Genomic DNA, 27,850 nt, shown 5'->3' with positions numbered 1-27,850 from the left:
GACAGGAACGCCATTGTTGCAGCGACCGCGCTTGTGGAGTGGGCTCTCGGACGGCCGGGCAGCGGTCAGTCCGATGACCATGCATGATGCAGCCGGAGAGCTACCTTGAGATGGAAGCCTTGGACAAGGACTTCCCATGGTTTACAGGACCAAAGTTCACGAACAGTTGTGAAGTCTTCCGAAAACTCTTTGTGCGTGTCACATAGAATTTTAACTCCGGAGCAACATCTAGAGAGTGCAAAGCCCTTTCAGCCGGCAACAAAGGCTTTGGGGAAAAAACTGCTAACACCAAAGGCTCTTTGAGGTGGAATTCCGACTGAACCTTCGGCATGAAAGAGGGGTGCGTCCGCAGAGCCACCCCCGATTTGTGGAAAGTCAGGTATGGTTGCTTGCAGGAAAGGGCCTGGATCTCACCCACCCTCCTGGCAGAGGGCATGGTCACAAGGAAAGCCGTTTTCCACGAGAGGAACATGAAGGACCTGATGCATAGGCTCGAAGGGGGCCTCCATGAGCCTCGTCAGAACCATGTTGCGTTCCCACGCCGGGGCAGGAGCCTTCACTGGCAGTCAAAGATCTCAAAAGTAATTTGAGGAACTCCTTGACGAGTCGGTGAGACCACAGTGAAGATCTTTCCTGGAGACCTGGTGTAGCAGGAGATAACCGCCAAATGCACCTTGATAGAAGAGTGTGCCAGGCTGGCCTTGGCCAAGAAGGGCAAGTAAGGAAGCAGGGTAATCTACAAAACGCTTCCACTTGTGACCGTAGCACTTCAAAGTCGATCACGCCCTGGCCTTGGCGAGGACCTCTCTTCAGTCCGCAGGCAACTCGTGTATAAACCAAACTGTAAGGCTGCAGGAGCCAAGCTCTCGGGTTCAGCGATTCTGGGTCGTGATGCAGGATTGCACCCCCTTCTCTGGTGAGAAGACCCGGAACTACCAGCAGCTTGACCGGGTGCGACGCTGAGAGCATGAGACATTCCGGATACCAAATCTGCCTGGGCGATGAGTATCATCTTGCACGGACACCGTATGAGTGTGTTGACTCGTAGCAGGAGCGAGAACGCGTACAGGAACAGTCCGTTCATATGGAAAAGAGAACGCATCCCCCAGGCTCCTCGGCTTGTGGAACCTGCTGGCAAACCTTGTGCTCTTGGAGTTCATTTTCCGTTCGTTGCAAACAGATCTATCTGGGGCCTGTCCCACTCAGCAAACAGGCGGTCCACCTGTTCCTGACGAAGCTCCCACTTGTGGCAGGAGCGCAGTTCCCTTTTAAGGGAGTCTACAGTAGTGTTTTTACTCCTGCTAGGTGAAGAAGGACGAGGAATATCCCCTGTCCGACGGCCCATCGCCACAAGTCCTGCGCCGTTTTGGAGAGCACCGGGGATCGAGTGTCCACTTGTTTTCCGGATGTAAATCATGGTGGTGCTGTCCGTGAAGATCCTTACCTTTCAGGAATGGGAGGAACGACTTGAGGTCCCAGAACACTGCTGCAGCTTCAGGATGTTGATATGAAGACCCTCCTCCTCTGGCAACCACAGGCCTCTGGTGTGCAGATGTCCAGTGTGCACTCCCCATCCCTCCAGGGCGGCGTCCGTGGTGACCGTCTCCTGGTATGGTGGGTCATGGAATCCCGTGCCTTGGGCAATGTTGGAGCAAACGCCCCACCATACTATTGCCTGCCGGAACTCGTTGAGTAAACTCAAGTCTGTGAAGCCTCCGGAACACCTGTATCCAGCGGGCGTCCAGGAATTCCTGGAGGGGCAGCATCGGAAACCTGCAGAGCCAGACGAGGTAGATGCAGGACATCATGCCAAGCAACGACTTGATGGCTCTCACCGTGGCCGTTCTCATTGACGTTCTCGTCGACAACAGCCGCTGTACCTTCTCCAGAATTTGTTATCCTCTCCTCCGAGGGCGATGCCAGGCAAGACACTGTAGTGACCATGGCGCCTAGCAACAGCGCGTACTGCAATAGCGTCAAGCAGGACTTTGGATAGTTGATGGAGAATCCCAGGTTCGTTAGTAGCCGGATGGTCCTCTGTGTGTCCCTGGGCCAGCTCCTGCGAGCGGGCAGAAATCAGACAGGCATCCAAAAATGGGTTCACGTGTATGCCCTTTAGGTGTAGATGGGCCGACACTGATGCCAGGCACTTCGTGAACACTCTGGGGGACGACTTCAAATCGAAAGTTAGGGCCTTGAACTGGTAGTGCTGTCCCTGCACCATGAAGCGTAGAAACCTTCAGTGTTTCCTGTGAATGGGAACATGGTAGTAGGTGTCCTCCAGGTCCAGAGACATCAAGAAGTCTCCTTTTTCCAGTTGGCCAAGCCTGTGTTGCAACGTGACCATCCAGGATTTTTGGGACTTGAGGTATTTGTTCAGATGTCTTAGGTCTAGAATGGGCCCCCATCTGCCGGAACCCTGTGTCAGCAATGTCCAATGTCACTGTGATGGCTTGATCAGACGCTACCTCCCCTTCCTGGAAGATAGCGATTGCCTCCATCTTCTTATCAGGGAGGTACTCCAAAATCGGACCCATCTTGCACCACAGCTCCCCGTCGTGCCTGGCTAGGATCGCCAGTTTTTTTGGCTACCTTGATGCTGGACGCCGTGGTGTAAATCATCTTCCTTCCCAAGGGGTCCAACTTCTTCCCCTCGCTGTCTGGAGGGACCGAAGACAAGAACAGGTTAATCGACAGTTTCCTCGTGACCGCCAATACCACCGAATCTGACGATGGTTGCGACCTCAGGCGCGGATTCCGGCACCCAGTACTTCCATAGCACTAGCATATCCCGTTTGGCCGGAGCCATTCAAAGGTCCTTCATGAGGGCCAGGCCCTCCTGCCATATGTCGTCCAGAAGGGACACTGCCATGCTTGGCGGATGCTGAAATGGGGGGCGTCGGATGACGGTTCCACTTCTTTGCTGGTGGCTGATCAGGGGTCTGGGGGACCATTGGAACCAGTCCCGTCGGCATCCTCTTCTGGATCTCCGACACCAAGGTGTGAAGGGTCGACAGAATGTCCAGAGACGCATCTGTTAGGGAGAATTCTTGGAAATATGCTAATTCCCTCCACCTTAGAGACCCCCAGCAACTTTGCTGGATTTTAAGGACGTGATTTTTTTTTCATAACCTGGAGAGTGTGACCCTTTTTTACAATCTCTCATGTATTTTATTGTGATTTTGAACACTTTCTTTTGATTATGGAGTCTGACAAACTCCATAGGCATAATCTTTTACATTGCGTCACACAGCACCTTCAGTCTTTCAGATTTCCCAAAGGTTTAAATACCTTCTCTTGGAAAAACTACTGTTTCCAAGAACAGTAAAGTGGAATTGACTTTACTTACTATTGTAACTTTCTAGACCCAGCACACCGTATCTTACAATAGAGTGCTGGAGGGGTTACCTAGTATCCCCTTTCTCTGGTTTCTCATGTAACATTTTTTTATGTTACCCCTTTCACACTGAATGGCTGGTGGCACTGGTTTCGTTTTAACTACCATGGCGTGCCTTTACCATGGGCTGCGTTTGTAGCTACAGTAAAGCACCCACGGCCCCCGGTCTTCTTTTTTTGTCATTTCTTTGGGTGCGCGCCAAACCAGGTTTAGACTCTTTGTTCATTTTGCCTTTGGCGGGATTCACGAGTGAAGCCCACCTCTGGCTTCAGGGTGTCTGGCGCAGGCAGGAAGTGAAGGAGGTGCCCGAAACTCCCTGTGCTTAATCTCCTAGGAGACCCAAATGCACTCTGTGATGATCGGCCGGCTGACTGTCTGGCAAGGACAGCCACCCTGCTGCGTGACTGTCAGCTGGGCTGGAATGAATGGGGGAGAACTGAATAAAAAGGCAAGTCTTTTGGCTTGGAAGGCAGAGTTGACCACTGGACGAAGGAACCGAAGAAGAACTTGAAGAGGACGACTGCTGCAACTCCTGGACTGTTGGTTTGCCCGGCGAAGCCCTGCTGCTGTGCCGAAACGCCAAGTTTGCATCGACAGAGAAGCCCCTGCACGGACGGCTTCTCCCCTTGAGTTGGTGGGACCAATCAACTCCAAAGTAAGCCACCTAGAGATCCATCTCGGAGCTGGTTGAATTTCCACAGAGTTGCTGCTGGAAACCCTATAGCCAGGGAGAGGAACACCAGATTGTGTGTGTTGCTTTTAAGCTTGCCTCCGGACTCCCAGGAAGCAGGAGCCTGAGCCCCCTCGGAGCCTGAGCCCCCTCAACAGAGTGTGGGACCCCAGAAGCAAGGAAAGTCCGTCTCGACAGCCAGGAACCGCAGTGTTGCTATTTGCGGTAGATGCGAGGAGCTGAAACACTGAACAGCCACTGAAAGTGAAGTTTGCCGGTTGCGAGTTGTGACCGTCCCAGTGCATTGCAGGAGTCCCCCGATGTCCTCCCTCTTGTCCCCATGACTGAGGCCCAGGAACAGCAAGATCTGCAGAGCTGCACAGGAACGGAAGTCATCAGCTGCATCTTTTCTTCATTTCTAAGGTACTGTAAAAAGCCTGAGTGAACTTCTCTTACTGTAGAGTGCTTGCCACTTATGCAACTCACAAGTCTAGTCAGCCTGTGGCCCAACATTTGATTCTTCTTTTCATCAAAGACTCCTAAGAACTTGTGCAAAGACTTTTCAATTTATTTACCAGAAGTGCTTATCCTATACAAGACTTTTGCCGATTGACTTTGGTTTAGCCTATTGAACTGAATGACTCTTCTAGGAGTATTTGCCTGCTTAAGAATATTTGTTGTCTCTTGTTGTTCTAATAACCTTGTCTTATACCAACTTAGTATTCTAAAAGCCAACAGTAAGATATTAGTGTCCCCCAGCACCCTAGTTATTGAAGTTACCTGTGGGTGTAGGTTGTGGCTGTGGGCCATCCCAAAAGGGTATTTACTGATTTAGAAACTAAGTGTACAGTATTGAAGTGTATTTGTGTGTTACTAATATATTGCTCCCTTCTGAAGAAGGCTTATTCTAACTGACTGATAAATTAATAATGGTTTATGCAAGAAACCTTGAGTGGAAGTTTTTTTGAATACCTGCAACTGTAAATCTCTGCAACTCCACTACGGATCACATTGACCCCTCTGGAGATAAGCCTGGCTGCTCAACACGCTACCAAAACTATGTAGTACAAGCTTATACCAAAAGGCTGGGTTTCCTATACCTGTAGTCAGAGTTGTGTGTAGTGGTCCCAGAGGGTACTGCATACAAACTTTGCCTAATAGCATCCCTTGGCTGAGCTGGCAGGATTGAACACTAGGCCCCATGCTGCTGTTGTCCTCTTCCACATCCTCCTGGACAGTGCGCAAGGACTCCAGGTCCTCATCGTCTGTGGATGACACCTCCATGGCTTGGGCCATGGCCTGGGAGGACTGTTTTGCGGCCTCACCACCCCCCCCTCTTTTTTCTGCCCTGAGGGGCTGGAACCAGGGCTGTTCACCGAGTGCTGAAATCGCAAAGTGCTGCTGAAATGAAGAGAGCCCGTAGCTGCCAACGTCCTCCAAATTGCTGCCGCAGGAGATCTCCAGACTTCCTCCCTCTTGTCCCCACGACTGAGCCTCAAGAACCCAGGGTCTGCATCGCTGCAACAGGATAGAATCCAGCTGGATCCCTCTTCATCAAACCAGAGGTACTGTTTAGACTTGGGGTACTTACCTCATTGTCTTTCAGCTGTGCTGTTCTCAGTTGAGATCTGCAGTGGCTTATTTTTAGAGTGGATTCCAACTCTGCTTTTCACAGACTTAACAGCGTGTGACCCTACAAGTGATTTTCCTTAACAATCTCTCTAACTTTGTGCAAGACTTTGATTTTAAGAAGTGCCTCAGCTCAATAGACTGTTTCAAATTGACTTTGGCTGTCCTGGCTCCCTGCAGACTCTTCTAGCCCATTGAGTTTGACATTTCTGTGCCTCATAGGTAGTAACTTGTTTTAAACTGTTATTGCTAGGAAAGGTGTGTCTAGATTTCATTTTCCTTCCTTAAACCTTTCCTTTCTGCAACCTCAGAATCTGCAGAGTATAACTAGTGTGATACATAAATGCCATTACTGTACTTGTGAATGAAGTCGCTTCAGGCTGTAGGAATTGTGTATGAAGCATAGCCAAAGATTATTCCCTAACTTGTTCCGATTCTGAAAAGTATTTTGAAAGTATATTTTTATTGTTCCATTAATTGCCTTTTTAAAGAATGCTTATTTACAACTTGATGTTAAATAAACAATTATTTAAAACTGAAACCTTAAAAGCAAGTGTTACTTGGTTACTTGTATTTACAAATGTCATTGCTACAGCTCTACAGCTCACATGTACCCCTCTTGAGATTGGCTTGGCTGCTCGGTCACACTAGCAACTTGTGCAGTACAGACCTATACCAAAAGGTGGGTTACCGAATAGCAAGCAGATAAGTGTTGTGTAGTCTTACACAGTGTGACTGCATCAATTCTTACCTAATACTCAGGAAAGCCCAAAATTTAGCAGAGGAGCACCTGTATTGAAAGGTATTTCTTTTTTTAATACTGCTATTGGCATAGTAATGTTGCTGCTAGTTTGTCTCCTCTTTTCCTTTGCCCATTTCTCCTCATTTGTTCCTTGCACTATCTGAAATATCGTCAGGCTGATTAGGATAGATTTTTTTTTTTTTATCACATTCTGAATTGTTTCAAGGACTTGTAAGAATGTAATTGTATTCTCCCATGTTCCCTCCCTCCTTGAAGCGCTTTGAAACACTTTGTTTATTTGTATAGCGCCTATTTCATCTAGTTACATTGGTTGCAAGGTGGAGTGGGGGACAAAGGGAGGTGGGGGAAAATGAGAAAGACAATGGGTTTCAGGGTTGAGCCACCAGAGCATATTGTCATGAAAAAGGTCACATCATCAACAAACATGAAAAAAATAAAATAGCAGAATGGACATAAGGGGATGATAAAAAATACCTGTGACCAATACTTTATGTGCAACATGAGCAGGACCCAATGAACAGATTTCAAATGCTGAACTGCTCAAAGTAGATCATTATTGTTTACATTTTTGCTCGAGGGTGGCATACGTAAATTACAAATCTAGCCACTGATGACCAGAAAAGCAAATGAAAACAACTATGTCTACATTTTCACAGATTGCTCACAAACGTTTCTGCATGCAGAAGGAGGCTGCCATCCAGTGTTTAGAGAATCAAAATTAAGCTATTATATTACCTACCTTAACTTCTGCTCCGGAGGCTCCTGGCATGAGTTCTGCAATTTTTCGCAAGTTTATGCCCCGGGTCAGATTCATTTTTCGTGAATGAATCTTTAAAATATCCAAACGAGCCTACATATAAAAAAACACAATGTATGAACAAAATAATGAAAAATTCAATTGCAATTGTTAAGGGTAAGCAAAGTGAACATTGGATTGCGCAGCTTCAAACACGATTATTCTACATTCCCTCATTCATTGTTAAAACATTGATATATTAGGTTGCCTTAAAAGGGCACTAACCAAGTGATCCGTTTAGTAATCAATACCCACATCTAAAACGTTCTATGAAAAATAAACACAGATTAAAGCCAACAAATAAAACTAGTAACTAGAGTACATTGGACAAAAAAAAGAATTCTAAGGGTACATTTGTTGAAGCAAAATTCATAATGCCAAAAGTCAGTGTTTCAGATCAAGAGGCTCCCGCAATTCAACAAATTCCCAGATATTTCAGGCTTAAGTCATTATCTCATTCTGTTGCATTGATTTCTTGAGAAAAAAAAAAAGGAAAAAAAAAAAAACACACACACAAGGAGGATATGGTGTTAGCCACAAAGCTTTGTTGTTGGATTTGACATTCAATTCAAAGACTTGAAGCATATCAAACCCAATTCAGTGCCAAGCCAATAATTGTTTCATCAAAAAAAAAAAAATAAAAAAAAGAAGGTTACCGGTAAATCCAGGCGGCTCTGAAACAATGGCAGCAAAGAAGAGGGTGCCAACTTCCAGAGGCACATGGATCCAAAATTCACTTACTGATTCTAAATGGGTAAACTGTAAGAGACCACTTCCCTCTTTCCATTGTATAACATTTTTTCTAACAAAATAGTTTGGAATAATTACATTGTTTTATTTATGGCCAATATTAGCATTTCCACATTACTATTTCTGTGCATTACGGTTTCTTTATAGATCAAATAAATCACAGTTAAGCTGATCAATTTACAGGCTTTAAACTGAAAGTTTTTGGAAATGGCTCCAGTTTTTTATTTTTTAACATCCAAATTACGCACTTAAAAGTAACTATTATGGGAAGAGGGTGGAATATGTAAATCATTCCTTTTCTCATTAGTTCTTCCATTCAATTACCCTTCGAAGTAACGAATGTGAAAGAACACTTCCTGTTTGAATATGCAATATTTGAAAACTCTGGACTGTTAGGGAGAATTCTCAAAAATGTACTAATTCCCTTCACTTTACAGACCCCCAGCAACTTTGCTGGATTTTTGAGTACTTGATTTTTTTACCTTGAGAGTGTGTGACCCTTTTTTCCCCACTCACTCATGTATTTTGATGTGTTTTATTTGTGTGTTTTCTTTGGTTATGGAGTCTAACCAACTCCATAGGCATCATCTTTTCATTTGTGTCACACAGCACCCTCAGTGCAGTGGCACAGGGAAGTCTTTCAGATTTCCCAAGGTTTAAATACCTTCTCTGGGATCAACTACGGTTTCTCAGAACAGTGGAATGAAATTGACTTCACTTAGTCCTGTAAAATTCTAGACCCAGCACACCCTATCTTACAATAGAGTGCTGGCGGGGTTTACTTAATATCCTGTGTCTAGTTACTCACGTAGCATTCACATGTTACCCTTTCCTCTCAGAATGGCTGGTGGCAGTGGTTTTGCAATGAACTACCATGATTTACTGCGACCGCGACCTGTTTGCAACGCCGTTAACGTTAAAACATGGGAGCCATGTTTTTCAAAATGGCACTGAGCCTCCTTTGTTAAAATGGTCCCGGTCTTCTTTTTTCACCATTTCTTTGTGGAAAGGTCTTTCCCAAGTTTTTCTCTGCGCGCCAAACCAGGTTTGGTCTCTTTGTTCATTTGCCTTTGGCGGGCTACAGGAGTGAAAAGACCCAAAAGCACTCCGACGATTGGCTGGCTGACTGTCTGCTGGGTGGATGGCAGCTAGGCTGCAATGAATGTGAGAGAACTGAATAAAAGGGGAGTCTCTTGGCTTGGAAGGCAGAGTTTACCACTGGACGAAGGAACCGAAGAAGAGCTTGAAGAGGACGGCTGGTGCAACTCCTGGACCATTGGTTTGCCCGGTGAAGCCCTGCTGCAGGTCCGAATCGCCAAGTTTGCATCGACGGAGAAGCGTTGCAAGGACGACTTCTCCCTTTGAGTTGGTGGGACCAATCAACTCCCAAGTAAGCCACCTGGACACCCATCTAGGAGCTGGTTGAATTTTCTCAGAGTTGCTGCAGGAAACCGTAGAGCCAGGGAGAGGGACACCAGATTGTATGCGTTGCTTGTAAGCTGGCCTAAAGCTTTTGGAAGATCCTCCGCACTCCTACAAAGCAGGACTGACCAAGCCGAACCCCCCCTCAGTCGAGTGCGGGACCTCAGAGGTGAGAAAAGTCCACCTTGACAGCCAGGAACTGCGCCTATTGCTATATGCTGTACCGCAAAGAGCTTAAACGGCCACTGAAAGTAAAGTTTGCCGGTTGCCAGCTTTGACGGTGCCAGTACACTGCAGGAGTCCTGACGTCCTCCCTCTTGTCCCCACGACTGAGGCCCAGGAACAGTGAGATCGGCAGAGCTGCACAGGAACAGAAGTTTTCAGCTGCATCTTTTTCTTCTTTACTAAGGTACTGTAAAACTAGCCTAAGAGAACTTACCTCTTACTGTGGAAGTGCTTGTAACTTCTGCATCTCAAGTCTAATCAGCTTGTGGCCCTACACGTGGGTCTTCTTTTTATCAAAGACTATACAAAAACTTTGGCCTATTGACTTTGGCTTAGCCTATTGAATTGAATGACTCTTCTCTTGCTATCTGAAGTATTTGCCCTGCTTATGTCTATTTGTAATTCTTGTGTTCTAATAACTTGTGCCTTTTACTTACTTTTTAGAGTATTCTGAATGCCAACAGTAAGGTATTAATATCCCCAGCACCCTTGTTACTGAAGTCCCCTTTGGGTGTGGGTTGTGTCTGTGGGCCATCCCAAAAGGGTTTTGTCTGATTCAGAAACTGAGAGTGTACAGTATTGAAGTGTATTTGTGTGTTACTATTCTATTGCTCCCTTATGAAGAAAGCTTTATAACCGACAAATACATTTGTAATTGTTTATGCAAGAAACCTCGAGTGTAAGAGTTTATTTCAATACCTGTAATTGTGAATCTTTGCTTAACTCCACTACAGCTCACATTCCCTTCTTCAGCTAAGCCTGGCTGCTCAACACGCTACCAAAACTGCAGTACAAGCTTGTACCAAAAGGTTGGGTTGTCTATATCTGAAGTCATTGTTGTTTGTAGTGTTCCCAGAGGGTACTGCATTCAAACCTTGCCCAACACATAGGCATCATCTTTTCACATTGTGTCCCACAGCACCTTAAGTGCAGTGGCATAGGGAAGTCTTTCAGATTTCCCAAAGGTTTAAATACCTTCTCTTGGTAAAACCTCTGTTTCCAAGAGCAGTGAAATGAAACTGACTTTACTTACATTTTGTAACTTTCTAGATCCAGCACACACTATCTTACAATAGGGTGCTGGAGGGGTTACTTAGTATCCCCTTTGTCTAGTTTCACATGTAACATTTTTATGTTACCCTTTCTACAATTAATGGCTGGTGGCAGTGGTTTACTTTTTACTACTATGGAGCGTTTCTACCGCGGGCTGCAATTGCAGCAAAGCACCCATCGGTGCCCATTTTGTCAAAATGGCCTGGTCTTTTTTCGCCATTTCTTGTTGGAAAGGTCCTTCTTGAGATTTACTCTGCTTGCCAAACCAGGTTTGGTCCCTTTGTTCCTTTTGTCTTTGACGTGATTCACTGGTGAAGCCTGCCTCTGGCTCCAGCGTGTCTGGCAGGGGCAGGAAGTGAGGGAGGTGCCCGAAACTCCCTGTGCTTAATCCCCTTGAATACAGGAATGCACCCAAAGGTGATTGGCTTGCTGTCATTGGAGGACAGCCACCCTGCTGTGTGATTGACAGATAGGCTGAAAATGAATGGGAGAAACCTGCATAAAAGGCAAGGTCTTTTGCTTGGAAGGCAGAGTCGACCACTGGGCGAAGGAATCTGAAGAAGAACTTGGAAGAGGTGCTTGCTGCAACTGCTGGGCCATTGGTTTGCCCGGTCAAGCCCTGCTGCAGTGCTGAAGCCCCGAATTCGCCTCGACTAGAGAAGCCCAGCAAAGGACGAATTCTCTTCTTGGGTTGGTGGGACCAATCGACCCCAAAGACAAACTCCTCTGGAATCCTCTTGGAGCTGGCTGTACTTCCATTGCTGCTGCAGGAACCGATTGCCAGGGAAAGGAACACCAGAATCGAGTAGGTGTCTTTAACCCGGACTCGAGCTCCAGGAAGATCCTCCGGACTCCCATGAAACGGGACTGACCAAGCCTGAGCCACCTAAACAGAGTGCTGGACGACAGAGGCAAGGAAAGCCAACCAAGTGTCTGAGAACCGTGTGGTGCTATTCGCAAGAAGCTGAAACAGCAGAGTGCTGCTGATCTGAAGTTTGCCCATTGCTGCCGCCGACCTTCAAACTGTAGCAAAGGAGTCCCCACACGTCCTCCCTCTTTGTCCCCACAACTGAGGCCCAGGAACAACAGGACATGCCATACTACAACTGGAACAGAAGCCAGCTGGAACCAATTTCTTCAGACCTAAGGTACTGTCAATTAAGAGGGGGAGGGGGGTACCTCTTGTTGTGTAGCCTTGCCAGCTCTCAGTTGAGACTGGTCTTGGTTTTTGCAGAGTTGCTTGCAGCTTTGCCCCTCACAAGCCTTCCAGCTTGTGGCCCAACAGTGATTTTGTTTTCTACAAAGACTTCTAAAACATTGTGCAAGACTTTTTACTTACCTTCAAGAAGTGCTTCAGCTCCACTGGACGTTGCTCAATTAACACTGGCTGTCCTGGCTCTCTGAAAGACTCCGTCCTCTAACTTTTGTGCTTTAACTATCCCTCAACAAAAGTCACACATTCTATAACTTGTGTAGCTGGGAAAGGGTTCATTTACTTTGCATTGGGGTGGTTCAAAAGTACTTACCTACTTAAGAATATTTGTTAACCATAGTTTTATTCCCTCATCATTTCCTTGACACCACGCTCAGTATTGCTCTAAATGTGCCAGTGATACATCAATGTCCACAGTGTCCTAGTTATTTAAGTCACCTTGGGGTGTAGGAAGTGTGTGTGCCATCCCAAATGGGTATCTACTGATTTATTGAAACTGATGGTGTGTATTTTTGTGTTACAATATTGCTCTCTTTTAAAGAAGCCTTATTCAAACTGACTGTTAAATAAATAATTGTTTAATCAAGAAACCTTGAGTGTAAGAGTTTATTTTGATAAATGTCACTGTGAATCGCTGTGTTACAACCCTACAGCTCACAATGACCCCTCTTGAGATAAGCCTGGCTGATCAGCCACTTTATCAACTTGTGTAGTACATGCTTATACCAAAGGTTGGGTTAACTATTGCCAAGAGGACGAGGCTGGTGCAGTCTCCCACAGGGTAATGCATACAATCTTGCCTAACACTGGTCTTCCGAGTTGCTTGAAGTCCCACTTAAAAGTATGTGTTTACTTTGCTTGAATACCTGGTGCTCATCCCAACTTTTAACACCGGGTTGTGCCTCCCGTCAAACTACTTTCAGCATTTCTAAAAGAGTCATGGGGTCAATTACGTATCTTGAAATGCATTGTGTCTTTGTTAGGTAGGATGTGTCATATCAATGATAAATCTTCCTGACCCGTGTCAACCCCAGAACATTTTGCTTTGACTAGGTAACTATTTTAGCTTGTCCCTAGGTGGAGGCAATTCTTTTTCTCCTCTCACCTAGTCTTTTACTCTTTTTACAGGTGACCTTTTTTAGGACAGTTTTTCTGAAGTCCAACTAACTCCACTCTTAGTATAAGGCTGTACCACCTGAGTATATGGTAATGTAGGCAGACAGCCAGGCTTATCTAAGGAGGGAGAGAGGAAGGTACAAACAACCTGTAGTATACCAAGGGTTCCACAGAAACACTTGCAACCAGAAATATTATAAAAAATAAAGGTTTATTATAAATACAATTAGGACAAGTTAATGCTTGGTGGAAAGTACTTTATCAGAGTCATAAAGACACCATAAAAACACAACACAATGCTTTAAAGTTCATAGACCCTGTTCAGAAAACTAAGTATTTCGAGGGAAGTCAGACCTTATCAAACACAAGTTGGTATAGGACACACCTATTCATGGGGAGTAAAACCATCAGTTACGTTTAGATTACTTCACAGTAAGTCAAGTGTAGTAAACCCTGTCAGTCATGCAATGACACTCAGTTAAGGAATTGCTCAGTAAGCCAACGTCGTTACCAGGATACTTTTCATAATAGTTGGACACACATCCAATGAACAGTAGAAACCTAGAACTACATTCAGGAGAACACAGCTCTACCAGGTGAGTAAGACCTTGTAGTGAACACAGACTAAGGTAAGCAATAAATTAGGATGGCACACAGCTAGTCAAGGTAAGTAAAACCTACGGGAGACATATTCTAGACATGCCAAACAGCAAGTAAGGGGAAGCAAAACCCAGTTGGTATACCTTTACATTAATATACTGAAAGAAATAGTAAAATGAAGCCAACAGTATTACTTTTGGGAAGAGGCACAACCATCGCACAAGTGAGGAAAATAACCATATATATACTTATCAGAATGGAAAAACATAGTCAAGATAATTAGGAACTTTTGTAATTGCTACCCTCAGAAAGTACAAGAAAGTACACTTTTAAACATGTGATCTTTTCTAGGCAAAAAGGACCAAACCTTAGAAGTCTTTTCCTTATCTTGGAGCATGAGTGTTCTCAGTGGCAGAAGGGGGGGGGGGGGGGTCACTAGGGTGCTAGTGTCCAACAGGCAGGTCACGATAGGCCAGATGTAGCAAAAGTCAGAGTTCCTGTGGAGGTCCCTTCAAACAAAGTAAGTATTTCACTCTAGAGTTAGTTAGGGTTCCAGGAACATCTGAGAAGACACCCTAGGAGGAGTCCAGAAGTGGGCCTGGGTGAACTGGATGAGATGCCTCCCAATCACAAGAAGCACCCAAAAGCTACAAAGGAATCACAAAATCTTAAGGTAAGTAAATACCCCAGCCAACATAGGACCCCATCACGGAAGAAGAGTTTGCAGCAGGGGGGTCTTCAGGATCTGCAGCCAAAGACCCGGTCGATGAATTCCTTGCCATGAAGCCTGAAGACAGGACACTGGAATGGATTTTGCAGCAGGGATTAACGGGTAAGGCTCCAGGCAAGAGTTTCTTCGCAGCTGGATGCGGCTCTGTGGTTTTGGTGCCCTTTTCAGGTGCTAGGAGAAGACTGAATATCGCCAGTTGGATTCTCATCACTTGTAAGGTCCAGCACTCTGATGAGGGGACTTTTTGGACTCTATTCACATCTGTAGAGGTCCTGCAGGATGCCACCAAAGTTTCAGATCAATTCGGAAGACCGTGCATCGCATACTGGCTCGAGGTCCCAGGGTACCGCTGCATTGCAGTCCGGCAAGGTCCCAGCACGTCGTGGGATGGCTCAAAATGCATGTCTTCTTGACTCTAGTGTATCTCACCAGGCTCCGGGTTGGGGGTAGTCATTTTCAGAGCGAACCTGATGAAGGTGTTTGCCCACTGACTTTGGCTTTTTTTAAACTTTCACTTGGCCATGCTGGCTAAGGGCAATAGTTTGCATATTTCGGTTTGGGCTTTCTGCTTCTGAAGATCCAGTCTGAGCTTCCCGAATTGTTCTACCGTCTCCCCTCATGCAGTTTGGTTGAGTCTGTCATGCTGGGACATTTTTCTGGGATTTGGCTTCGGTTTACCGCCAGGATTGTCTGTCACCTGGAAAGGTGTTGGGACATCAACACCCGCCACGTCTACTGCTTGAGACCTCGTCGAGTGCCACTCATTCTCCTGGCACTGGGATAGTTTTCTGCTGGGTTGTCATGCCTTCTTGTCCACCGAGCTGCCTGGATCCATCGTCCAGATTCCCTTTGCGGCATACTTCAATGGTGGCTTGAGGGTAGTCATGGGAAGGAAGTTTGTTGTTCGTTCCGCTTCATCATAGATGGAAGAACATAACACTTGTATACAATGAAAATGAGTAACAATCAGGTTTTGAGAGTATTAGAAATAAAAGGTTCAATAAGGCCTACAATTATCAGAAATAAAAGGTTCAATAAGGCCTACAATTAATCTATGCAGTGATAAAAAAAATAAAAAAAGAATAAACTAAAAGGAAATCTCGAACAGGAGTTACTCTGTGTCTGGGTACCAAGCTAGGTGAACCAACCAAAGGGTCAGTAGTATAGATCTACCTTGGTGGTCAAGAGTATTTAAACAATGTCCAATATCCCCAGCTAGAAATCTTAACAGGCCTCATTCTAACAAGGTCGTCTAGGTTTAGAAGAGAATAAAATAATCTAATTCACAACCTCTGTGACAAACTAATAAAACAGAAGTACAAAAAGTGTCATGATGGAGGGGACTCAACTAAACAAAGTGAAAAGTCTATTCTATAAAAAGGACAATGTTCTGAATCCAACCCCCAAGCCAAATGTCAACCTCCTGGGGTGTCTACATCCAGGGCAGTGGCTTCAGATCAGTTTCAAGGTTGTTCATAGTGCGCCGGCACACTTCTTGGTGTCAATCTTTGGCCTTAGCCAGATGGTCCCATCATTGTGCCATTCGTTGGGATGAGATGGGTTTGAAACTGCTACAAGTATAATGACCACTCTAAAGGATTCAGCAGATGCTTTCCTTGGGGCAAGACTTGTAGCTTCCCCTTGTGCGCCAAGAGTGCTTAATTGTTATTTTTTATTAGATGAACTCTACCTCACTACGCGAATACTACAGGGTAGTATTTTGTCCCACCCTCAATGTGGGCTACATTGACCCACTGAAAAGAATTTCTCCAAGACCAAGGTGCACTTCAACAGAAACAGCTAATGGCCTCAAAAGTGCGTTGTGCAGCAATAAAAAGATGTCTGCACCATCTTGCCAAGCACATAGTGGGCAGGATGGAACAAGGGGACACACTAAGGGAGCTTGCCAATGTGTTCTTACATATACATAAGAAACAGAGTGAAAAAGCGGCACTGTTTTGCTGCCAGACCAAAGTCCCCATTAAAAAGGAAACTTTTTGACCTTTAAAAAATGCTGTTCTGACACTATTTCCATCTGTTCTTCCTTAAACCACCATGATTAATAAGGCCCTGCCATGCACATTCATATCCCCCATTGTGCTTCAGCAAAATCAAGCATGACCCCTGAATAACAGGCTCTGTTGAGCCAAATCTGAATAAAAAAAGGCCCAAGAAATGTCACTTTCTGCCGTGCACAGGAAATGCTTTATTTTGTGCTACAAAGTGTCAAAAGGAATGAACCTAGAAAAAGAAAAACTGAGCACATGTCAATTTCAATGCTTCTGTGCTTCAAACAAAACTCTTGCCTACAGGAGAAACTAAATATGGCTGTAAAACAATGTTTGGACTCTAGACAGGAAAAACAGATTTGCAAGACAAATGCAACTTTCAGTCACCACATGGGAAATTTACTTTAGCAAAATAAAGGAAAATATCTGTTTTAAAAGGGCATGTTGGATAAGGCCCTGCCCTTATCTAGCAATATGAAGGTGATTGTGATGTGAAAATACAATGAAGAAAATGGTTCCATTTAGCAGACTTTCTTACAATTCAGAGCCAAAATAAATGCAAATAATTCAAACTTCAGTGGCTGCTGGGGGGGATGTCAGCTGAAAAAAATAATAAAAAAAAAAGTTTCTGCTGAGAGGATGACAGAAACAAAAGGGCCTCTCAGTAGATATTAACACCTCCGTGACAAGTACTAGGTTGGACAGAATCTAGTCTAGGCTGAACCCACTGACGATGGAATTTCCAGGACAAGGATATATGTGAAAAGAAAGTCACACGTCTTTGTGATTTCTACAGGAGCCTTCAGAGGAGATCTCTATGATGGCTCTGCCCTTCGGGGGTGGGGGGGAGCTTGGAAGCTATTCCCAATTATGGGGTACACAGGACTGCCATTTGTTTCCAAAGACTATTTATGAATAAAAAGGTAAAGATTTATCTCTGCAGCAGGACTTTGTAAATATTTCGCAGTTTAAAAGTGATTTTTTTGGGCTTTCATTTAACACATGGTAGAATTCACTGACCCCTTGGGAATAGAAATGGCAAAGAATCAGGGATTACAAGGAAAGTATCCATGGTGACAATGTGAATTTTCATATTTACATCCCTTATGATGATCCACACATGTAGAACGTTATGGAATTTTAGGCCGAACATTTCACACTGAAAAGCACAAAAAACTGGTAGAAGGGCGAAACAATGTCTCACAAACTAGAGGATTGGACTGCTATGTGCTGCATAAAATATGTAACCCGTTTATGTAATTTGTTTAGATGTTTCCACTGTATAAGTGTGCCATGTAGGGAAAAACTGGATTTTAGTTTAAGTAATTGTGGGAGGTTTTGGACATTGTAAAACTTGCATCATAAATCTGACATCATTCTCTTGAAATCCAACCAGCTTAGAGCGAGGCGGGGACTAGCACCCCTGACCAATCCAGTAGTTTAGAAGCGTGCTTAGCTAAACCTGCCTAGCCATATACTTTGATGATGTCACTTTGCATTATAAATAAGAGTCCCTGACAAGACTTCATACACTTTTCCTGAAGTTCCTGCGCTGCGTTCCTGATCTGCTCCATCCAGATTCCAGACCCCACTACAAGGCCAAAGCATTGCTGACCCTACTCCAGAGCTCACTGCAAAACCCAAGCATTGCTGATCCTATTCCCAGCAAGGCCTCAATTCTGAAAATCCACTAAAATCCCAAATAACCAAAGGGAAAAGTTGTGGTACCTTTTACATCCTCAAATCAAACTGGTTTGCTGCTCACTAACTGCATGCCCGCTGCAATCCTGCCATCCAGCTGACCTTTAGTATGCAGTGACCAGAATTGCCATTCTGCTGTCCTTGTCATCCGGTGACTAGAACAGCCCAGCTGTTTTATTTTGTCAGGCGCGCAGCCGTGTGGTGACCAGAACCTGTCGACGGTTCAAAAATCCCAAAACTAAAAGTGGACCCAGAGTATAATCCCTACCCCATAGAAACCCATACCCTATCTTGTCATGCCATTGTCATATTCCCACTCACTAAACCATCCTATCCTTATCCAGATATTTTGTTAAAACTGTTAGAATTATCTGTGCACCCTGCCCTTGACTTTCTAAAGTGCTAGCGCCAACTCTTTTCAATTTTATCTTGTGTAATCCTAAACCATTAGTCCTATTTTGAGTGATCGGACTGGTTTCCGCCAGGGTTGGGCGCTGGGGTGACAGGTTTGAAATCGCATATCAACCTTGGATCTTACTGTGTCCATCTTTGGTGGTCTAGTCTGAATACTCCAGTTTAGAGTAAAACTGTTCTTGTCACAACTGATTTCCTTTCCTATTTCACGGCTTCATTTTGCTCAAAGCGCACCTTTTTATATCTTGCATAACTCATCCAGTTTCACAGCTAGAGACCTATTTTCACTTCTATAATAATATCTCTGTGATATACCTCTATCCCCCAGCCCAAAAACCGCACTCCAAATCAGAGTATTTGACACGTTTTTTATTAGCAACAGTTTGGGTAATTTAAAGCGGGAATTGAAAAGAAATGCAACTTTTACACGTGTCATTTCGCTGCAATCTGTTCTAAACTTCCCACTCATTTTCGAATTGTATGCCTTTTGCTGATCCATTGCCTTGTGATTGCCGGTGATATAACCTATATACTATTGTGATAAAACTTTTGTATATTATGATTTAACCACACATTATTTCCAAGTGCCATTTTAGGCCTTTGTTACGGGTTTTGCCTCTTTTCTGTGAGGCAAGGTCGGATTTTTATTCTGTCTTCTTCCTCTAATTCCTGATTAGGTGCTGCTTCTATCTATCTGCTCAGAATTCGATTACCTGTGGGTTGAGGGAACATTGCTTGTGGAAACCTTAACTTGGGTGCTATCTTTCCGAAATCAAAAAGTGCTCCTATTCCATTGTGCTATATGTATGTTCTAGGGGAAAGTTAACCAAGTGCATTGCTCACAATTTCATTGTAATCACCACCCCATTGGGGATTGCTGCCCCATATTAAAAAATTGTATGATTTCTTTTGAATTTTAAAATAAATAAATATTGCATTTCACCAACCAGCCTGGTTATGGTCCATTGTGACCCGGGGTATTTGAAAAAGGGGGTGTGATATGAGTTGTGTACCATCTCAAATTGAATCTGCATAAAATAAGGAGAAAAGCATCTCAGTTGTGCGGTACATACTAGGCCGAGACCAAAATGTGTGTTCTCCTGATTGAAATCCTTAAACTTGGAAGCTCATCGCCGGGATTTGGGTTTTGGTTGCCACCCGTGACAGTCCAACACAGCAGACTAACCTGCAGGGTAGTGATACTTTGTGTGGTTGGAATACTGGTTTACACCTTACAAGCGCCCCCAAAACAAATACTCCAAGTACCAGGCCTGTGTCTAAATATGAAAGCTAAATCAACCCCAAAATAGACAGAAAGCAATAGAATACAGGATACCCCTAAATAAATAAATTAAAGAAAAAACACTTCCCAAAATGGCCACAGTAGAGATCAACATAGCTAGGGAGCACCTTCTGCACAAACTATTTGTCAGGGGGGAATGGCCAGAACAAGATGAAACTTTGGCTAGAAGCAATAACACAACAGGTCACTGCCATAGACATGGATGCATGGCAGGATGGTGGCCTATTACACCAAGCATTGAGTGGGTTATATATTACCCCAAAAATTAAAGAGGAGCAAATCAAAATTGTTAGAATCGCAGCCTACATGTATCTCCACATGGGAGTGATGCAGGAAAAGCATGAGGAAAAAACAACTCTGGAGCAGAATCAATCCGAACTTTTAGCTCATATACAGGCTGAACTAAAATTAGCGGAACATAAATTACAAAAGAGCCAAGCATTTGAGGCAGAATCTGGAGATTACATAAAAAAATTAAAAGAGGACATGGTCCTTCAACAACAGAATAATGTAGACCAAGAGGCCCAATTAGACACATTGAGACTAGAGTGTCAGGAAAAGGTTGACTCCCTGGAAGAGAGTCAACAGAAGCTGACTCAACAATTAATATATAATAGGGTCTGCTCAGGACAAATAACCATGCTGCAAGATCAGGTCAAAAGGTTGGAAGAGGAGAATAGCAAATACATTATTACAGAACTCCACTCCCAAGCAGAATTCGATCAAGAGCGCCAAAAATTAAATACCCTCAAGAAACAAAGGGATGACCTGGCTGAACAGAGGCGCATCCTAAATCAGGAGAGAGACGCCATAGGTCAGGAAGTAAGCAATTTAAAAACAGAATTACAGGGAAGTGAGTTAGCCCTCCAGAAACTAAATCGACTCAAAACAGAGTATGGGAATCTACTGGAGCACGCCAGACGGGTAGAAGATGCTCTGGAAGCGAACACCCAAACCAAAGATGCAAACTCAGGAGGGGAGTCTCCTGCAACAGAAATGGTCTCATTCTCAAACCATACAGGAAGCGCAGAGAGACTATGAGGCCCTCTGTGAAAAGAATGATGGGCTCCACAAACAACGTGGCAGCGCAAGAGTGAGTCATAGAGGCCAGTAAAGCCTTGATAGCGGAGCAAAAGGCTCAGCTCTATGCTTATCAAGAAGTAGGCGCTGAGAGAAAGAGAAACTAGCGAAGTTGGAGAAAGAGGGTGTTAGATTTAATCCTAACTGGAGGGACCCTGAACAGGTAGAGAGGGACAGGGAAACCCTTGATCATAGTATAAGAACGTCTGTACTAAGGGACTCAAACCCATTTAACACTTTGTGCACTGCAGACTTCATGGCTACCGATTCACATGAGCCGGAAATCATGAGTCCATCAGAATTTAATAGGCCAAGCATGATGGAACTAACAGGTCAGTGACTCCCAGAAATTGATGGACGGGTGTCCCTGTATAGATACCCAAAACATTAAGGCTGATGTCTGACAAGGAAGTCTCCTATGAGGGGAGTGTCAGGGAATTAGATCCACAGAACTACCTTCCAAGGGACCAGTTGGTTCAATTTGATGAAAAATCAAATGAAATGAGGCCCAAAAAGATCATCCTGAGGACCTCTACCCAATTAGGGAGGTGGGGGGGGAGGAATACTCTGCCAACCGTGGGAGCAGGGAAGAGTCAGAAGACTACTCTCCTGAGCACCACAGGAGTGGAGAAACTAGGCCCCACCATTCGGCGAGCCCCTCTCAAGCTCACAGAATCAGGGAGTGCCTATATGATCATGAGGGGACCTCAAGTAGTAGCGCCTGTAAGTCTGAGGGCGAGTGGACTCGGGCGACTTAGCCAAAGAAGGCAAACAAACTCAAGACAGTTATGACAAAAGACCCCATTAGGCATATTAATGCCATTAGGAGTTTCATAACCCCCATACCATAAAAATGCAAAATATTCTGATGGGGAACACTTGGAACTCTATGAGCAGATGATGGACAGTTCATCTGAAAGACTGCATAGAGTATGTAAAATGGAGCTTCTCCCCTGAGTACTCCAGCTTCTTTACTGGACTGTAGGACCAGAACCATTCAAGATGGTTCACCTACAGGGCGGCCATCTTGAAACACTTTTCCGCCCACAGAATCCCCCAAGAGGCTCGCTAAGCGGCCTACAATCTGCAGTGCAGGGAAGATCAGACACCACTAGAATATGTGCAGGAGCTCAAACGCACCTTTGCACAAACCACTAGGAGGGTGCGCACGGATAGCAGGGAGTTTATCACCACCTTCTTTCATGCACTCCCCAAGTATATCATGACCAAGCTGGTGAGGGATTTCCATGACAAAAGATCTCTGGACTGGGTCATAGAGCAGGCGACCAGCATTTATAAGGTCCAAAAACCTGCAGAAAATAAAAATCTGACCAAAAACCCCAAACCAGCGGACACCCCTGCTGCTGCTAAGGTGGCAGAGGTGAAGGTTGCCCCATTATAGACCTAGAGATGGGGGGGGCCTAAAAATGTACCTACACAAAATCAGAGACCTAGAAGGCCTTCAGGCCAATCACAAACAAGTGGTAGTCAGGGAGGTAATCCCACCAATGGGACCTCTAGCTCCCCTGATTAGATCAGTCCCAGATACAAGGGCAAACAACCAATCTTGGGGTATGTATGGACTCCCCCCAGCTCCAGGGGGGATCCAATCAGGTAAGTACCGCCCCAGGGAACTTCCCTCCTAACTTCCCCCAGGAGGGCAGTACTTGCCCAAATGCCAGGTTAAGTTTCTTTCCCTGGTACTCAAAAAACCCCAACCTACAGGACAACCCTCCTTTCTTTTTCAGCTTTTAGGAAACCAGACAACCCAATCCGGGAGAGGGGGGGGTGGAGGGTTGCCAAAATTCGCAATATCCAGGGTACTACGGGAGAAGGGATAGTTACCCTTCCGTGATCCACCTAGATTGGAACAGAGACCCCCGGAACGGGTGTCCCAACTGGAGCGCCAGGTCCAGAACCTAACACAGGATCTGGGTTGCATGATGAGGGCTCAACAGAACCCTCAGATGAACATGGCAGCTCAGAACCCCCACAAACCCAGGGTCTGGCACCCCAGAACAATGACGGGGAGAGAACCCTGACAACTCAACGGTTCCAGAGGAGGCGGCACGGGGGTGTGGGGGGGGTAGTGGGGTGTAAAGCCTTAGAGGAAGCTTTCTCCGCACTTGTGAAAAGCCCCTGGACACCCAGGAACCGGAACAAAAATCTCTTGCCCCCGGAAATCTGCAACCCAAGGAACAGAGGGTGGGTAGGAGAAATAAAGAACTCAAAAAGGCCCATTTTGTGGAGGAAGTTAGTGTCCTCCAATTTGAAGGGGAAGAATCCTCAGAGGATTCAAGGAAAAAGATCTTCTCCTTCAGGGGTGGGGGGCGGGGGGGATTCCTCCCACAGAGAAAAGGGTCCCAAGAGATCTAAATGAAGACTGGGTGTGTGTGGTGAGTTATTCAGTATCACCCATCCTTGAACCCCAGAATGAGCATCCAGGGAATCAAGCGTTAAGCGAAGATTCCCAAACTTCCCGAATCAATTCTGGTGACTGCCTCCAAAAAAGGGGGGGGGAGGGTGTTTGTAGCCCAGAATCAGAAAAAGGGAAGCCCAAAACTCCCCAAATATCCAAATGTCGAATTTTTCTTTCAGATCCCCAAACTCCCACACAGAATTATGCCCAAACTACCCGTGTCGGATTCAGAAATAAGGAAATTGACCACCCAGCTGGCCCAAAATGCACATCATCTTTGCCCACTTGAGAAGGAGGGTAGATTTTATGCCCCGGTCCAAGTGCAAGGGCAATGTACATTTGCAGCGCTGGTGGACACTGGATCCCAAGCCACTCTTCTGTCAAAAAGGGCCTTTGATTAGCTAAATTCAGGAAGGGGGGACAAATACCAAATCCCTCTCAACCCTCTTCCTGGACAACTCCAAAACTTCGACGGGAATGAAATTCCTGTCGAGGGGAGAGCGGATTTGGAAATAAAAATTGGGCGACGCAAAGTGAAACACCCGGTCATAGTTGTGACTCCAGACTAACCGGCCAATAAAACTGAAGCAGTGGGGGTCATTCCGAGTTTGGAGGTAGCCATGATCCTATTAGCACCATGGCTGCCTCCAAACTCGGGTCCGGGTTAATTAAATAGAGGAGACATCTGAAGCATGCGAATGAGAAAAAGAAGAATCAGGAGGGAACGAGGGATTTATAAATATAATTATGTAACAGGGAGCATTTTCTTCACTATCAATTGTCATTCTTGAATGCATGCGTGTCCCACTGTCAACCCTTTTGGAAGGCACTTAGTCGGAAAATGAAGTAACCAGTTCTTATTCATTTATTTAATAGATTGGTACTGGTTGCGCCTATTCAAAGACCAAGGAGGACCTCACTGGCGACCTGGAAGGGAGAAATCAAGAAAAATCTGGGGGCGTCGCTCCACACCATAAAGGAAGATCCAAGAGAAAGCTGTGGGCGTCATTCCACATTCCAACGAGAGACAGCGAGAGGATCGGGACGTTCCGCTCTCTAATGGAAGGATTCCTAACCGATGAAGCCCACCTTGCGCTACTCTCCCTCGACAAGGATCTCAGAAGAGTTGTGGGAAATCTGTGGGCTACATTGACCCACTGAACACAATTTCTCCAAAACCAAGCTGCGCTTCAACAAACAGCAAAATGGCTGTGCTGGTTCCAGTGAGCACCATGGCCTCAAAACTAGGTTGCGTAGCAACAAAAAGATGCCTGCACCATCTTGCCAAGCACATAGTGGCCAGGATGCAACAAGGGGACACACTAAGGGAGCTTGCCAATGTGTTCTTACATATACATAAGAAACAGTGAAAAAGCAGCGCTGTTTTGCTGCCATACCAAAGTCCCCATTAAAAAGGAAACTTTTTCCCCTTTAAAAAATGTTGTTCCGACGCCATTTCCATCTGTTCTTCCTTAAACCACCATGATTACTAAGGCCCTGTCATGCACATTCATATCCCCATTGTGCTTCAGCAAAACCAAGCCTGACCCCTGAATAACAGCCTCTGTTAAGCCAAATCTGAAAAAAAGGCCCAAGAAACTTAACTTTCTGCCGTGCACGGGAAATGCTTCATTTTGTGCTACAAAGTGTCAAAAGGAATGAACCTGGCTAAAGAAATCATAGCTCTGTGCAAATGTCAATTTCAAAGCTTCTGTGCTTCAAACAAAACTCTTGCCTACAGGAGAAACTAACTATGGCTGTAAAACAATGTGGGAATCTAGATGGAAAAACCGGATTAGCAAGAAAAATGCAACTTTCAGTCACCACATGGGAAACGTACTTTTGCAAAATAAAGTAATATCTGTTTCAAAAGGGCATGTTGGATAAGGCCCTGCTCTTATCTAGCAATGTGAAGGTGATTGTGATGTGAAAATACAATGAAGAAAATGGTTCTATTTAGCAGATTTTCTTACAATTCAGAGCCAAAATAAATACAATTAATTCAAACTTCAGTGGCTGCTGGGGGGATGTCAGCTAAAAAAAAAAAAAAAAAAAAAAAAAAAAGATTTCTGCTGAGAGGATGATAGAAAGAAAAGGGCCTCTCAGTAGATACTAGCACCTCCGTGACAAATACTAGGTTGGACAGAATCTAGTCTAGGCTGAACCCACTGACAATGGAATTTCCAGGACAAGGATACGTGAAAAGAAAGTCACACATCTTTGTGATTTCTACAGGAGGCTTCAGAGGAGATCTCTATGATGGCCCTGCCCTTCAGGGGGGGGTAAGCTTGGAAGCTATTCCCAAATATGGGGTACAAAGGACTGCCATTTGTTTCCAAAGACTATTTATGAATAAAAATGTAAAGACTTCTCTGCAGCAGGACTTTGTAAAAATGTAAAATTTTGCAGTTTAAAAGTGATTTTTTGGGCTTTCATTTAAGATATGGTAGAATTCACTGACCCCTTGAGAATAGAAGTGGCAAAGAATCAGGGATTACAAGGAAAGTATCCATGATGACAATGTGAATTTTCACATTTACATCCCTTATGATGATCCACACATGTATAAAGTTATGGAATTTTAGGCCGAACATTTCACACTTAAAAGCAAGAAAAACTGGTAGAAGGGTGAAACAAAGTCTCACAAACTGGAGGATTGGACTGCTATGTGCTGCATAAAATATGTAACCCGTTTGTGTAATTTGTTTAGATGTTGCCACTGTATAAGTGTGCCATGTAGGGCAAAATTGGATTTTAGTTTAAGTAATTGTGGGAGGTTTTGGACATTGTAAAACTCGCATCATAAATCTGACATTCTCTTGAAATCCAACCAGCTTAGAGTGAGGCAGGGACAAGCACCCCAGACCAATCCAATAGTTTAGAGGCGCACCTAGCTAAACCTGCCCAGCCTTATACTTTGATGATGTCACTATGCATTATAAATAAGAGTCCCTGACAAGACTCCAGACACTCTTCCTGAAGTTCCTGCGCTGCGTTCCTTATCTGCTCCATCCAGATTCCAGACCCCACTACAAGGCCAAAGCATTGCTGACCCTACTCCAGAGCCCACTGCAAAACCCAAGCATTGCTGATCCTATTCCCAGCAAGGCCTCAATTCTGAAAATCCACTAAAATCCCAAATAACCAAAAAGGAAAGCTGCGTTACCTTTTGCATCCTCAAATCAGACTGGTTTGCTGCCCACTAACTGCATGCCCGCTGCAATCCTGCCATCCAGCTGACCTTTAGTATCCAGTGACCAGAATTGCCATTGCGCTGTCCTTGCCATTCGGTGACTAGAACAGCCCAGCTGTTTTCTTTTGCCAGACATGTGGTGACCAGAACCTGTTGATGGTCCAAAAATCCCAAAACTAAAAGTGGACTGCGAGTATAATCCCTAACCCATTGAACCCATAACCCATCTTGTCTTGCCTTTGTCCTTATCCCACTCTCTAAGCCATCTGATCCGTATCCTGATAATCTGTTAAAATTGTTCGAATTATCTGTGCACCCTGCCTGTGACTTTCTAAAGCCATTAGTCCCATTTCGAGTGATCGGACTGGTTTCCTCCAGGGTTGGGCACTGGGGTGACAGGTTTGAAATTGCAAATCAACCTTGGATCTTACTGTGTCCATCTTTGGAGGTCTAGTCTGAATACTCTAGTTTAGAGTAAAACTGTTCTTGTCACAACTGATTTCCATTCCAATTTCACTGCTTCATTTTGCTCAAAGCGCACCTTTTTATATCGTGCATAACTCATCCAGTTTCATAGCTAGAAACCTTTCATCACTTCTATATCATCTCTGCGATATACCTCTATCCCCCCCCAGCCCCATCCACACTCCAAATCAGAGTATTTCACCTGTTTTTATTAGAAAACGTTTAAATGACCTAAAGTGGGAATTGAAAAGAAATGTAACTTTCACAAGTGTCATTTGGCTGCAATCTGTTCTAAACTTTCCACTCATTTTCGAATTGTATGCCTTTTGCTGATCCATTGCCTTGCGATTGCCAGTGATCTAACCTACATGCTATTGTGATAAAACACATGTATATTATAATTTAACCACACATTAATTATTTTCCATTTCCGATTCCTATTTTAGGCCTTTGTTAAGTGTCTAAAGTCCCTTAACCAGTTTTTGCCTCTTATTATGTGAGGGAATGTCAGATTTCTATTCCCGATTACCTGCGGCTTCTTTCTATCCTTTCTGAATTCGATTATCTGTGGGTTGAGGGAACATTGCAGGGGGAAACTTAACTTGGGTGCTTTTTTTTCCTAAATCAAAAAGTGCTCCTATTCCATTGTGCTGTATATATGTTCTAGGGGAAGCTTAACCAAGTGCAATACTCACAATTTCTTTGTTTATCACCCCATTAGTGATTGCTGCCCCATATTAAAAACTTTAATGATTTCTTTTGAATTTTAAAATAAATATTGCATTTCACCAAACCAGCCTGGTTCATGGTCCATTGTGACCTGGGGCATTTCAAAAAGGGGGTGTGATACGAGATGTGTACCATCCCAAATTGAATCTGCATAAAATAAGGAGAAAAGCATC

The 27,850-nt window shown here is 44.6% G+C and overlaps 1 protein-coding gene across 1 annotated transcript in view; it reads right to left on the bottom strand.

The window, feature by feature from the left end:
• PSMC5 (proteasome 26S subunit, ATPase 5) overlaps positions 1 to 27,850 on the bottom strand; it is a 278,857-nt gene that overhangs the window by 101,707 nt on the left and 149,300 nt on the right. The window contains exon 10 of the mRNA XM_069634084.1: positions 7,199 to 7,309. Within this exon, the coding sequence (XP_069490185.1) occupies positions 7,199 to 7,309 (111 nt within the window). The remainder of the gene's footprint in view (positions 1 to 7,198; positions 7,310 to 27,850) is intronic.

The sequence above is a fragment of the Ambystoma mexicanum genome, chromosome 13, assembly GCF_040938575.1.
Source record: "Ambystoma mexicanum isolate Mex_15411 chromosome 13, UKY_AmexF1_1, whole genome shotgun sequence".
NCBI lineage: Eukaryota > Metazoa > Chordata > Amphibia > Caudata > Ambystomatidae > Ambystoma > Ambystoma mexicanum.
This window is presented reverse-complemented; position numbering and strand designations above follow the sequence as displayed.